The 13,904-nt window shown below is 41.6% G+C and overlaps 1 protein-coding gene across 5 annotated transcripts in view; it reads right to left on the reverse strand.

Moving 5' to 3' along the window:
• Clip4 (CAP-Gly domain containing linker protein family member 4) overlaps window positions 1-13,904 on the reverse strand; it is a 68,691-nt gene that overhangs the window by 47,049 nt on the left and 7,738 nt on the right. For all 5 annotated transcript variants that reach the window (XM_026789685.1, XM_013354051.2, XM_026789683.1 and 2 more), the window contains 3 exons: window positions 4,465-4,604; window positions 1,699-1,792; window positions 643-804 (listed from right to left, as the gene is read on the reverse strand). In XM_026789685.1, the coding sequence (XP_026645486.1) occupies window positions 643-804; window positions 1,699-1,792; window positions 4,465-4,604 (396 nt within the window). The remainder of the gene's footprint in view (window positions 1-642; window positions 805-1,698; window positions 1,793-4,464; window positions 4,605-13,904) is intronic.

Consider the following 13,904-nt stretch of genomic DNA (forward strand, 5'->3'; position numbering starts at 1 on the left):
GAGCTAGAAAACATTATTTTGAATGAGGTAACCCAGACACAGAAAGACAGTTATCATATGTACTCACCCATAAGTGGTTTTTAAACACAAAACAAGGAAAACCAGTCCACAAATCACAATCCCAGAGAATCTAGACAACAATGAGGACCCTAAGAGAGACATACATGGATCTAATCTACATGGGAAGTAGAAAAAGACAAGATCTCCTGAGAAAATTGGGAGCATGGGAAGCTTGGGAAAGGGTTGAAAGGGAGGTGAGAGGCAGGGAGGGGAACAGAGAAAAATGTAGAGCTCAATAAAATCAGCAAAAAAAAAGAGTCATCCTCCCCAATATTTCAATGCCAGTCCAAACACTCTGTTGCTCTATCCCTGGCTTCCCAAGCAAGACAAAAGAATTATAAAGCACACTACAGGGCTCCACAATAAATCCCCACTACACTGGGGATCTGCAGAGACAAGAAGGCCCAGAAAACACTTGGTTTTTTTTTTTCCCTTTGGAACAAGCCTTTGTGAAAAGACAGTAAAGAAATTCTTAACTACTTCAGAAGTAAAACAAAGGGCATTAGGAGAAAGCCCCCCTCAACAGTGACTCGGATGTCATTATGGAACACCCGTTGGTAACGGGCATCCGCCAGCACTCGCCTTTTGGTTTTGATGTCTTCAAAATCACTCTTATAAGCTCTGGGACATCAAAGTATGCAGCGTAATGCAAGGCGTTCATGTTTGTCCAGCGACTCCGCAAGCTCGCATCTGCTCCCAGATCAATAAGTTGAGCTGCAAATTTTACAGCTGTCTCAACATCACCTGAGGAAAAGAAACAAATTATTTTTCTTCTGTGCATATTTTAATTCCCAGGGCATATATCTCTAATGTATTTCTTTAAAAGCTAAAGCAAACATCACACTGGACCTACATTTTTACTGCAAAAATCTTACCTTTTAAGAGTTAATCCCAAGCAAACGCTCCCATTCAGGAGTGTGAATTAACACAGTGAAGATGCTCACAGTGCCATTACTGATTATGAGTAAAATTCTGACAGCCTAAGAGCACAGTAGAAATTATTTAAATGAACTAAGACCTCCATACTATGGACTACAATGAAGACATTAAAAGAATAATGTCAGTTCAGTGCAAAAATATTTGGGTTACTATTTTGTCTTGCTATCATTTTCAGACTATAAATTCATTTTGATTTGATGGAAGTATAGCCACATTATAGATTACAAGAAGAAAAGGCACTAACAATCTAAGTTCTTTATCAGATTACTGAAACAAGGACAGACAACCACAACATAGTCTAGTAAGAGAGGCAGGTTACTCCCTGGTAAAGCACCGAAGAACAGCAATTTTGGACATATGCTGCACATGTTTCATAAGTAGGAACAGAACTCAGAGATAAGCCTATACCCTAAAGTCTTGAAGGACTGCTATGCTAGAGAACTGACCTTGACCCAGCCTTCGTGAAAGCATCTGGAAGATTCTTGGGTGGGATCTCAACTACTGGGTAGTTAGGCACAAAGCCTACTGCAGAAAATGTTGAGACATAATCACAGGTATCAAGACTTCCCCAGGAGGTGGGGGAGGGATCCACATATACTCAACAGATGGTCAGCTGGATGCCCCGCCCAGGTAACTGGCTGGCAGCAGACATCACACAGGCACAGATGCAGAGTAAGGAGGGGCCAGCCACATACTCACCGATGCCATGAGCCCCAGACTTGCAAGTGTAATGTAACAGAGTCATGTCCGTCAGTCCATCTCTATCATTTACATTGCAACCTCTCTTGAGAATCTGAGGAAAGAGGTGAAATAAGAGTAGGTATGTTTAAATCAGTCATAAGAAACCATATACCTATTTACCTAATTTACATATAATACATGTAAAAACCATATACATCTATAATTCAAATAAAAATGTTCCCATCTGGGATGACAACATTCCTCTACCCCAAAAGTCAAAGACAAACAAAAACCTCAACACCAGTCATAAAAACTCCCCTTTTGACTTGTTGGTCAGGTGTAGGTGTCCAAGAGACTCTCAAAATATCATAGAAGTGGAAGTTAAGTCCCTATTGCTGAAGCCACCATGCTTAAGACATAAGACCCAGAGAACCTGAGCTGGATCTGACTTGGCAGCCTCCTCCCTAAGAACTAGCTTCCATAGCACTAGAAGGCACCACACAAGACTCACAGGAATGAAGTAACCAACAGTCCTACCCAGGTAAGATAGTATGAGCCACAGTGGCCCCCGTGGCATGATATCCCTAAGGGTGCAGCAGTGACAGCCATACCTTGGTAGTAACCAGTAGTTCAGCAAGAGGAAAAGAGGGCCTGATACAGGAAACCCAGCCAACTACCAGGCATGTGGCATCATGGACTGTGGAGAACCTACCATCGCCACTTTGCTGAACCAGAACAATTCTTAATTATATTCTAAATAGTGATCCATATGCCCACATTTAAGTGTGTCTTACCCCTCTTCAAAATACAGAGAAAAGGTGTGTGGGACCTAGCCCCAGTTGAGCTACAACTCAGCTCCCAAGCCCAAGCTCAGAGACTGCAGCATAAGAGAGGACAGACAGACCATAAAAGCCAGAGGAACACGAAATTTGCATGAACTGTGTCTCCTAGAAACAGCAGAGAAACTATACCCATGAGTCTCATCAATATGACTGCTTGAGCAAGACCTGAACAAGGACACCCACAGACATGCTAGCATGGAAAGGGGCTATCTCATGGGGCCCCAACCTGACAAAGAATTCCAGGCAACTAAGAAATGCTGAGATCAGGAGAAATGGTCTTCCTCAGTGAGGAGTTCCCTATTGACTATCCAATAACAAATGGTCAGCTCTGAAATCATACATACATTATACAGACTGAGCGGGTTGTAGTTATACTCAGTAATAGGTATATACACATATACGTGTACTTACAAAGAAAAAGAGAAGAGGTTATAAATTTGGGGGGACAATGGGAGTACCTGGGTGGGGTTAAAGGAAAAGAGGAAAATTATGCAATCATGTTTTAATTACAAAAAATAAAAAGAAATCAAAGTTGAAAACATAATCTGAGAAAGCCCATGATTACGTGTGACGACCACGGCATCTAAGCCGTCAATCGGCTTAGATTGACGTAACTCGGTCCAATCACATTGCGCTCAACCCTGCACTCTGCAGTAATGAAACCTGAGCCTGTCTGTGGGCAGGAGGCCATCCTTTTTTTTTTTAACTTTCTTTATTATTTAATCTTTGTGCCGTTCACATCATGCATCCTGATCCCACTCATCTCCCATTCCCTTGCATCTGCCCTCTGTCCCTACAATCTCCACCACCAGCCCAAAATAAAACAAAATTAAATTTAAGATTTACAAAAAAGGAAGAAAGGGAAAAATCTTGTCCTAGAAGCTGCACTGTGACACAGAGAGTCACACAGTAAACCCCTTTGTCCATGTATTTTTACATGCAGGCGTTCATTGCAGAGAATCATTGGTCTGGCTCGAGGCCCCTGGTCTCTGCTACACCACCAACACTGGTGCCTCACCGGGACTCTTCCTGGACCTCCCACTGCTGAGGAAGCCATTCTTAAAGATGACTCCAACATGATGTTACTCCAAATACATTCTTTCAAAAATGAGCAAAACTTTTTTCCAATGGCTACAATAATACATGAAAAAATGTGTTTCTCCTACAGCATTACAACATGTGCCAAACTCTCCCTCAAAAAGATGAACATTTTAAAATGATATTTAAGCCTAGATCATTACCAGACCATCCCAAAGCGTAGAAAGAACGTGATGGCATTTAAAACCTTCATGAAACGGATGCACGTCCGCAGAACTACTTTGTACAAAGAAGGGGTATGCAAAATGCCTCTCCCTGCTCCCACCAGAAGTCTGCGATGGCAGAGGGCAGGCGCCAGAGGACAGGCTGGGACGTACAGGCAGAACTGGAACGCAGGCAGACTGGAGACTGTGACGGGCTTCTCCTCACAGGGATCTCTCCTCTCAGAAGGAGAAAATAATCTAATCACCAGCTGCATGTTGAAATAGCGGTGAGGCTACGTTCCTGGCACCCGGCCGCCCGCACGGCTAGCTTTATACCCGAAATAATTACATGGAAACTGTATTCTTTTAAACACTGTCTGGCCCATTAGTTCCAGCCTCTTATTGGCTAGCTCTTACATATTGATCTAACCCATTTCTAATAATCTGTATAACATCATGAGCTGGCTTACCAGGAAGATCTTAACCTGCGTCTGTCTGGAATGGGAGAATCATGGCAACTCACTGACTCAGCTTCTTTTTCCCAGCATTTTGTTCTGTTTACTCCGCCTATCTAAATTCTACCCTATCAGAGGGCCAAGCAGTTTCTTTATTAGTTAACCAATAATAAACAACAGATTAAAAAAAAATCATTCCCATATCAGCTGCAGGAATGCAAAGCTTACCATGCCAGCTATGCTTACCTCATTTCCAATAATGTCAATGTTTTGCTGGACCTGAGGAACCCATTGTCTTAAAATAGCAAATAATTCTGAGACTGAAGTTTTGGGATCAAAGAGAATTTCCTGACATGATGCATCGTTGGGATCAAAGAAAGAAAACTCTGAAATACAAAACAGTGCAAGTTGGGTTTATTATTGGTATCAAGCATTTTGGCTTTTTATCCCCCAAGACAGGGTTTCTCTATGTAGTCCTGGCTGTCCTGGAACTCGCTTTGTAGACCAGGCTGGCCTTGAACTCACTGAGATACACCTGCCTCTGCCTCCCAAGTGCTGGGATTAAAAGGCATACGCCACCACTGCCCAGCTTGGTTTCAAGCATTTTGGAGGTAAGTAATGGGGCAAACACTCAACTGATACAAACATTTTCAGAGGCGAGAAAAAAGCCTGGTAGCATCAAGCAAGTCCCAAGACCAAGAATGAGTCATGCTTAAAGCATCCTGAGAGTGAGGCACCCAAGTACCATGCATTTAAAACCACACGTGTGAGCTCAGGTCTCAAAGCCTGAGTTGTGCAAATGTGATTTCTTGAGGCCCAGAGACATTATTAAATTTAATCAATATCTCTCTCAAAACACAAATGGCAGATAGCAGATTCTTATCGACGGTATAACACAGGTAAAAATAAACACACCAAGTGGGAGGTCCCCATGTCCTTTACTCTTCGGCATTCCCTGATGTCCTTTAGTAAACAAGCACCTCTTTCTTCCCCAAGCTGGTTTGGTCATGGTGTTTCATCACAGCAATTAATAACCCTTACTAAGATGAGGAGGAAGCCTTTTATTGCTATTCTACTGGCACACTGCTAAAGTATTTCTGTTCAGATCTGTTTATGTGTATTTGTGTTGTTAAATAGATAAAATAAAAGATATTACTAAAACATCTAAAAAAAATTAAGAATTAACTCAAATGCTTCTCAGGACATGATTTGAGTAAGTGAAAATCATATTCATTTACTTTTTTTAAAAAAAAGATATGGCTCCAGAGTTGTCAGCAAGAAATATATGCAGTATTTAACCCAAATTCTACTTGGCTTCCTACTCAAAAAAGCTTATTATAGAGTTACTAGTTAGCTTATGCTATCTTTACATTAAAAAAAATCCTGAGTAAGAAAAATAAGATGGTTAGCTATGCAAAGTCTCGTAACATTTTTGAGAATCATCTAATACAACTTTAAGTCCATTAAACTGATATAAGTCAACATGACAAAATAAAAATCAATTGCTAAACCTAAGACCATCCACCTTCAGTCAGAGGAGTAAACCATTATCTGGGTTAAGAAATATGTCTTGTGCTTCCCTGAAAAACTGTATGTTAAGGAAATGTGTGTCTAGAAATTATGAAATGATACATCCAACAACCTAAAAACGGCAAGCACGACAGCCAAGAAAGGGTATTAGGTGTGAATATAGAAGCTTTCTATGGAAGAGAACAGAGCCAAATGGCCAAATGGCCATAGGGGTTTGGACATGGAAAAGGGTTCAGATATGTGCACAGTGGCAAAATCTTAAGTTGATCTGTTGCCATTAGTTTCATAGCAATGAGGTCTTCCTTCAGTCCTGGTCTGTTCTTGGTGGTAGAATATGAAGGGTTTTTAATTTTGGAGAAATCCTCCTAGGAATGGAGATTCTGCATCTGTCAAGGTACTCTTTTGTGCCTTGTGCAGTCTTTGAATGTTCCAACTTTTTAATTAAAACAACCAAGAGGTTTTGCTCATCTTCAATGAAACTATATGGCCTTTTCTATTTGTGTTTAAAATTCCTGTCACTTGGGCTGAATGGAAAACTGGACTGTGACCCTTTTTTGTTGTTGCCTTTTTGTTTTGCTTTGTCTTTATTATTTTTTTCAAATTTTATTTCAAGCTCTCCCCATCCTCCCCTTCTCCCTTCTCTCTCCCCATCTCCCCTTATCCCCATTACACCCTCATCCCTGTGTTCCCAACCCTTGTCCACTTCCAATATCCAGGAGGATAACTATATGTTATTCTTTGGGTTCAGCTTCTTATTTAGCTTCTCTAGGATCACGAATTACATTGCTTTGTTTTGTTTTTTCAAACTTCCCAAAACTCAAATTCTAAAGTCATTCTGACTTCATGTTACCTTTCAGGCTTCTCAGAGGAACCCAAAATTTTCTAATGAAAATGATTTTTGTTCCCTTTCCTTATATAATGGGGTGAGGTGGGGGTGGGGAGAGAGAGAGAGAGAGAGAGAGAGAGAGAGAGAGAGAGAGAGAGAGAGACTCTACTAATTAGACTTATTTGCTTGGGAAGAATTATCAAGTAAAAGTGAAACTACTTAGAGGTCAACGTGTTATATTAAACTGAGCGGCTTAAACTGCTGACAAAAGGCAAGAGTTGCTTGACTCTCTTTATGATGTGACACTTCTGTTAAAGACGGACAGACAACTGACAGATAAGTATCAGTGACTTGTCCAGAAGCCGTAGCAAATTCTTAGAAATCTGGTAGTCCCTGGTCCAATTTATCAGTTACGGTTCAAACAGCCTGCAACATCAGGAGAATAACTCCTTTTCTACAGCAATACCATCATAATGAACTCCTGAACAACCTGCAGCTTTCTTCTTTAATTTACTCCAATGCCTTTCTGAAAGGGTTATAAGCACTATTCTAAGAAACTGCCAGAGGGTTTATGGGGGAGCCTGTAAACTAGGGGTTTCTGGTAACTTAAAGATCACACTACTGGCTGGGTGAGAGCCTCCAGCACCCTGTGTAAGTGACCAGGAGGCAGCAGGCTTGGGCTCAGCAGGGCAAGGCTCACAGAACTGGCAGGGTAACTATGACCTTGTTTGAAATATTTCTGGCACATCAACATTTGGTTGTCCAGATTTAAAGTGCCCTTTTCTCTTAAGGCCTGCAACTTAGCAGCAGTTTAGAAAAGTGAGCCTTTACAAGTGAAAGGAGGCGGCATTTTTTGTCTCTGAAATCACCCCCGTCTGAATCCAGAATTCACGAGCTCTGCTGTGCAATCGTCATTTCAGGATGCTAAGCTCGGGAGAACCTGTTTTCGTTCTAACTGGTCACAGTGGGTGAGGCTTTGTCTTGATGCCTTGGCCTGGAATGCATTTTAAGTCTGCTCTGAGGCTCCACATTACCCCATGGCCTGAAGAATCCTGGTTGACTCTGCAGCGCCAGTGAAGCCTGCTGGACATCGGCAGAGCTCTGCTTGGAATGTCCTATTTGAGAGTGAGCACAGAGTTGGTTTCTCGGGCACGCTTCTGTGAATACCCAGGCCAAGTTTAAATAGACTAAACTTACAAGCAAAGTTAGTTTCATTGCGATTGTCTCTGGTAAGAAATGTGGATGGCAGGAAGAAATAAATTATACTTCCATAGAGAACTATGCTGCACCCATTGTCAGCAGCCTCTCACCCTGCCCATTCTCTCTGAGGTTCCAGCCATCTGTAAGCCTGACTGGATCCTACGTTTCTCTAGTTTTTCCCCAATACCTGGCCAGCACTTTCCAAAATGACATTTTCAACTTTCAGAATGTGCCTTTCCCCTGATTTCTCTAAGCTGAAGCCAAAATATCCATGTGAACCTCAGGGAAAGAGCCACCAGTCACACGTGAACAAATCACATGCTTGCTGCAACACAGGTTACTCAAAAGTCTGCCGGAACATCAGGTGGTATCGCCAAACATCCACTGAGAGCACCTGTCCTCACCTCATCTAGACATTCAGGCACGAATCCAGGAACCCAACTGACTGGAAGTAGTTTATAGCATGTCTTCCAAACACCTTGAACTGTCCCTTAAACACCTTGACAGCTAATGTCACAAACTGGGCACACCAGTGGTTCTCAACCTGTGGGTCATGGCATCTTTAGGGTCAAACAACCCTTCAATGGTGGTCACCTAAGGCTGTCAGAAAACACAGCTATTTCTATTAAGATTCACAATGGTAGCAAAATTACAGCTATGAATTAATAATGAAAATAACTATGGTTGGGGGTCACTACAACATGAGGAACTCAGCACCAGGAAGGGTAAGAAGCTCTGGGGTAGAGGCTTAAGAGTCTTGATACGTCCTGAAAGGAGATGTTCTCATGTTCATCGTGTGCTAAGTGACCATGCCAGGACCTGGTGTGAAAAGCACTACTACAAGATATCACGGTGAGTTTCCACCAGGTCTCAGAACCACACCTGAGCTGCTGCCAAAGACAAAAGCCCAGACATTAGAACCTGGCTTCCTAGAAAAGACGACAAACACTGCACTTGAACTTCACTGCAAGGAGTCTTATGTATGACAAGAACCTTTAGACTCCTCAGTCAGAATTGCATGAGGCACCACACGGCCTTGGACAACTCACCAGCTTACTTAGGAAGAGGCGTCTTCACTCGGGCATCTTGCTACGCATTTATCTCAATCACTCGGGAAAACTGAAGCCCTATTGCACAGTGTCTGGAAAAATGCAAACTGGACCAGAAAGGGGAAGCCTGGACCTGATTGTAGCCCACTTGACCTTTTCAGCTGGTTCAAGCTGGATAAGCTAATGCCTGACTTCACTGCACTCCTTGATGCTGCTTAATCCCTCCTGACAGGGACACTCACAATCTCTCCTGCAAGTCTCGAAGTCTTTTAAATATCCACTAACTTGTCAAACAGTCTCCGTGGGAGTCAAACAACAAAACCTGCATGAACAAGAGTCATCAGGTGAGCCTGCTGAGGTGCCACTGCACATCCTGCAGATGCAGAGAAAGGAGGACAAGAAGGCAGGCCTGGGAGAATGCCTCAGGGCTGTCACACCGTCAACAGAGAAGAATCTGGAAGAACAGGTTAGCAAACAACCTGGAGAAATGCCTCGCGTGGTTTCTCAATCACAAACTTAGGTGTGTTTCTTGCAATAGCAGTTAAGGGATTTGTTTTTGGTTCAAGTCACTTGCTCATCCCCTAGCCACTTTCATAGGTATTGGCCATTTCTAATGGAGAGACACTCCTAAATATGTATGAGGACACAATTGAGGAGTCTCTTCTGCACGCCCTGTAAGAATTCTCGTTCTTTGCTGAGAGAATTAGACATCCCCAGGGATGAGCTCCCCAGCTGGTTATCCAATACCAAGTCATCAGTCCTGAAATCATATGCATGCAAGCAGGACTCAGCAAGTGTGTGTGTGTGTGTGTGTGTGTGTGTGTGTGTGTGTGTGTGTGTGGCAACAACATTTATAGGAAAAGAGGGCATAAATTTGAGAGGGATGGGGGAACTTGGAGGGATTAGAGAGAGAAATGGTATAATTACACTTTAATTTTAGATATTTTTAAAAAGTGAATGCCTAGTCTAGCACTGATGGTACTAGGGGGAAATGATGAAATGTCTCTTTAGAGGAATTGATGGACTATGTTAACAAGCAAATAACTGCATTAAAAGATAACACATATGTTGATAAGAACAGATCTCAAAATGTGTATTAGTAACTCAATTAAGTTATAGAATTATACAGACATTTACATAAAACTGTCAATATACAAAATTATACTACCTGTTGCTGCAGGTCTTCAAATAGGTAACAAAATATAATAAGTGATCTGATTATTCACACTAAATATAAGTATAAATAATCAGGTAATTTATTTTATCTTGTTACCTATATGACAGTGGTTAACTCTGGGAATAAGAGAAACAGTGTCAGAGGAGAAATAGAGAAAACTTGAACTGAATCTATGTGAAATTTTTTTTAGCTAAATCAAACAATAATATCTTAGTTAGGGTTTCTATTGCTATGAAGCGATACCATGACCATAGCAACTCTTATAAAAGAAAAACATTTAATTGGGGTGCTTACATAGTCAGAGGTTTTGTTCATTATCATCATGGTGTGATATGGTGGTGTGCAGGCAGACATAGTGCTGGAGAAGTAGCCAAGTGTCCTACAACTTGACTTGCACGCAAAAGGAAATGACCTGAGATACTGGGCATGGCTTGAGCATCTATGAGACCTCACAGCCCACCCCCACAGTGACACATTTCCTACTCCAACAAGGCCACATACGCTAACAGTATCCCTCCCTTTAGGGTCCATTTTCTTTCAAGCCATCACAAATAACTATGTCAGCCGGGAAGTGCCTTTAATCCCAGCACTCGGGAGTCAGAGACAGGCGGATCTCTGTGAGTTCAAGGTTAGCCTGTTCTACAAGAGCTAGTTCCAGGACAGGAACCAAAAAGCTATGGAGAAACGCTGTCTCGAAAATCCAAAATTAAAAAAAAAAAAACTATGTCATAAATTCATCATGGCAACTGTGGCTTAATATTGATACAAATGTGTGTAAGCCAAATGGATTATTTTCTCCAGAAAAAATATTCCTACATAAAAGGGGAAATATGAGAAAAACACCCCATATCAAAAGCACATAAAAATAACAGGCATACCAATAAATATAAGAGTCTCATTTAGAGAAAAATTTAAAAGTACAGGACTTGAGCAGAAAAGAAACATCATACTCCTGGATTGTAAGAGAAACAATTTAAAGCTGTCAGTTCTCTACAGAGCAGTTAAGTAATTTCAGTTCTAATCAAACCTTCGCTAGGATTTACTGGAGAGGGACAGAGATACTCATGTTCTTGTTCTGTGTCAGAGCTGCTCCAAAACTGACGGTGACAAGCCCTCGGGATCTTGTTACAATGTAGACTCTAACCTAGTAATTCTCTGCTGAGCCCAGACTGCCTTTCTAATGGCTCCAAGATACCATGCTAACAGCTTAAGAGACAGACAGTAGCAAAGATCTGGAAAGCAAATGCAGGAGAAATAAGCAAAAACCAAAAAAAAAAAAAAAAAGTGTTGAGAGAAGAACACCAGCCCTGGAGGTAGGGAAAGCCTGCAACAATGCTTCAGTAACTAAAAACAATCAAATGGGGTTGGCTCGATGACTCAGTAAGAAAGAATACTGGTTGCTCTTCCAGAGGACCTGGGTTCAAGTCCCAGCACCCACATGACAGCTCACAAGTGTCTGTACCTCCAAGGGGATCCAATGCCCTCTTCTGGCTTCCAAGGGCACTAGGCACAAACATGGCGCATAGATACACATGCAGACAAAACATACACACATATAAATATGTTTTAATTTTTAAGACACTCAAATGATAAGGAAGTAGTCAGCTCATTTAAATAATAATAGCAATGGGTTATACTTATTAATGTTTGACTAGCAGCTAGGATGGGATTACTACTCTTCTTTTTTATTTTTAGGTTTTGTTTTGATTTTTTGGTTGCTTTTTGTTGTTGTTGTTTTGTTTTGTTTTGTTTTGTTTGAGACAGGGTCTCACTATGTAGTTCTGCCTGTCCTGGAGCTCACTCTATAAACCAGGCTGGCATTGAACTCAGAGAGACTGACCTGCCTCTGTCTCCCAAGTGCTGGGATTAAAGGTGTGCGCCACCATACCCAGCATTCTGCACACTACACTTTAAGGCAACACTGGTAATGCTTAGTAAAGAAACACCTGGGATGGGAGTCTAGAAATTCTGAGCACCCGACACTGATAAGGAGACAAGAAACGTGTAATCAAAGGAAGCAAGAGACTAAGACAGTGTTCTCGCTGTCCCCGGATCCTCGAAGGCTCTATCTTATTTAGCACTGTGAGTTCCACATACCAAACAAGTCCCAGGGTCCAGGGAGACACAGTTTGAGTCCACAGGCAAAAAACCTATAACTGAAGCTTCTTAACAATGGAATATTATCCCATTAGATTCTCGGTGTGGTGTTCTGAATGAGCTGTCTCCCCTGAGTCTCAGGCATTTGAATACTTGTTCCCTAGCCAGTAGCTGTTTAGGACGGATTAGAGGTGGCCTTACTGGGGGAAATGTGTCACTGTGGATGGGCTTTGTGGTTTGAAAAGACTCCCACCATTTCACGTTAGCGATCTCTGCTTCCTGTCTGTGGGTTGAAGTGTGAGCTCTCAGCTGTTCCTGCTGGCATGTCTGGTGCTTGCTGCCCTGCTCCCCATGGTGGTGGTGGACTCTTACTCCTCTGAAACCGTGAGCCCAAAATAAACCCTTCCTTCCCTAAGTTGTCTTAGTCATGGTTTTCTATCACAGCAATAGCAGAATAACTAATACACCCACAAGTGAGGCTCTGCAAGAGACTGACTGGCTATGTCAGAGGTCTCACCCAGGAAATGTCTCTATGGGAATGCCGACACAGATGCCAAGTGTCTGTCATCCTAATAGAAGCAATGTTTACTTCCAGTTAGGCAGAGGGGGCATTACTCATTATCATCTCCCTATGGATATATTCAGCCAACATTGAGCAGCTAACATCAAATGACTCCCTTACCCTTTATTAGGTAAGCCAAATAAATAAATAAATAATATGCCTGTTATTCCATGCTAAGCCTGACAGTCTAGTTAAGGAAATACGGTAACCAATTCAAGATGGAGTAAGTATGGTGAGCAAGCACGATGTACTTTTTGCTCAAGGCTTCCCCCATAACTAATTTTCTAGAACTGAAATAAATGCAGCCAACATGAGTAAATGCTGCACATGAATCCAGGTGTGTTTCAGGTAAGTCCTTGGAGGGCTATGACCAGGATCTAGACACAGAAAGGACACACTTGGAAATGAGGAAGTACTAGAATAGATATCAGGGTTTCTTAAGGCAAATTCCTAGTGTAGCAACTTTAATCCACTAATATATTAAAATCCCAAAGTTTGTCCCTCTAGAAACAAACTGCAATACTGAAAACCCAACTACAGTGGAGATGTAACAGTTCTATATTGTTACAATTCTATATTCTATATTGTCATTTCTATAAAAATTGCTTTATCCATTTATCAACTATCTTATAAAATATATTCTTGGCAGAAATAAATCAAAAAGTACAAAAACTAGACCCCTTCCAAGTTTACGTGTTACAGAGAAGACTTAAATGAATCAGCTTCAATAGAAGCTGATTTCATTCCAGCCTCTATGAAGATCTCACACTAGCCCTGCATAAGCACATGATGCTTTTGCAAGTCAGTCTGTTTAACCAAAATTAATACACCACTAGCAGAATGGTACATGTTTGAGCACCATTGCATTCTAAAAATAAAATCCTCCAAATCCATAAAAGTGTTTAAAATCAACGTTTCTACATAATAAAAACGCTGACAGCAGAAATAAAGCATTGAGCTTAAGAGGCAGAAACTGTGATAAGCAATTGTGGTTTTGAAAAAGGAAAAGCTTGAAATCTTATAAAAATCACAGCAAATGGTTTCAAAATAATATGAGTGCAGTAAGAACCTGATACAGGAGTCTGGCTATCAGTTCATAACAATAGACAGACCCGTGACATACCACAGTCCAAAGGCACTGGTACAATACACAGACCGTGACATACCACAGTCCGAAGGCATTGGTACAACAGACAGACCATGACATACTACAGTCCGAAGGCATTGGTACAATAGACAGACCGT

The sequence above is a fragment of the Microtus ochrogaster genome, unplaced genomic scaffold (genome assembly GCF_000317375.1).
Source record: "Microtus ochrogaster isolate Prairie Vole_2 unplaced genomic scaffold, MicOch1.0 UNK26, whole genome shotgun sequence".
Taxonomy (NCBI): domain Eukaryota; kingdom Metazoa; phylum Chordata; class Mammalia; order Rodentia; family Cricetidae; genus Microtus; species Microtus ochrogaster.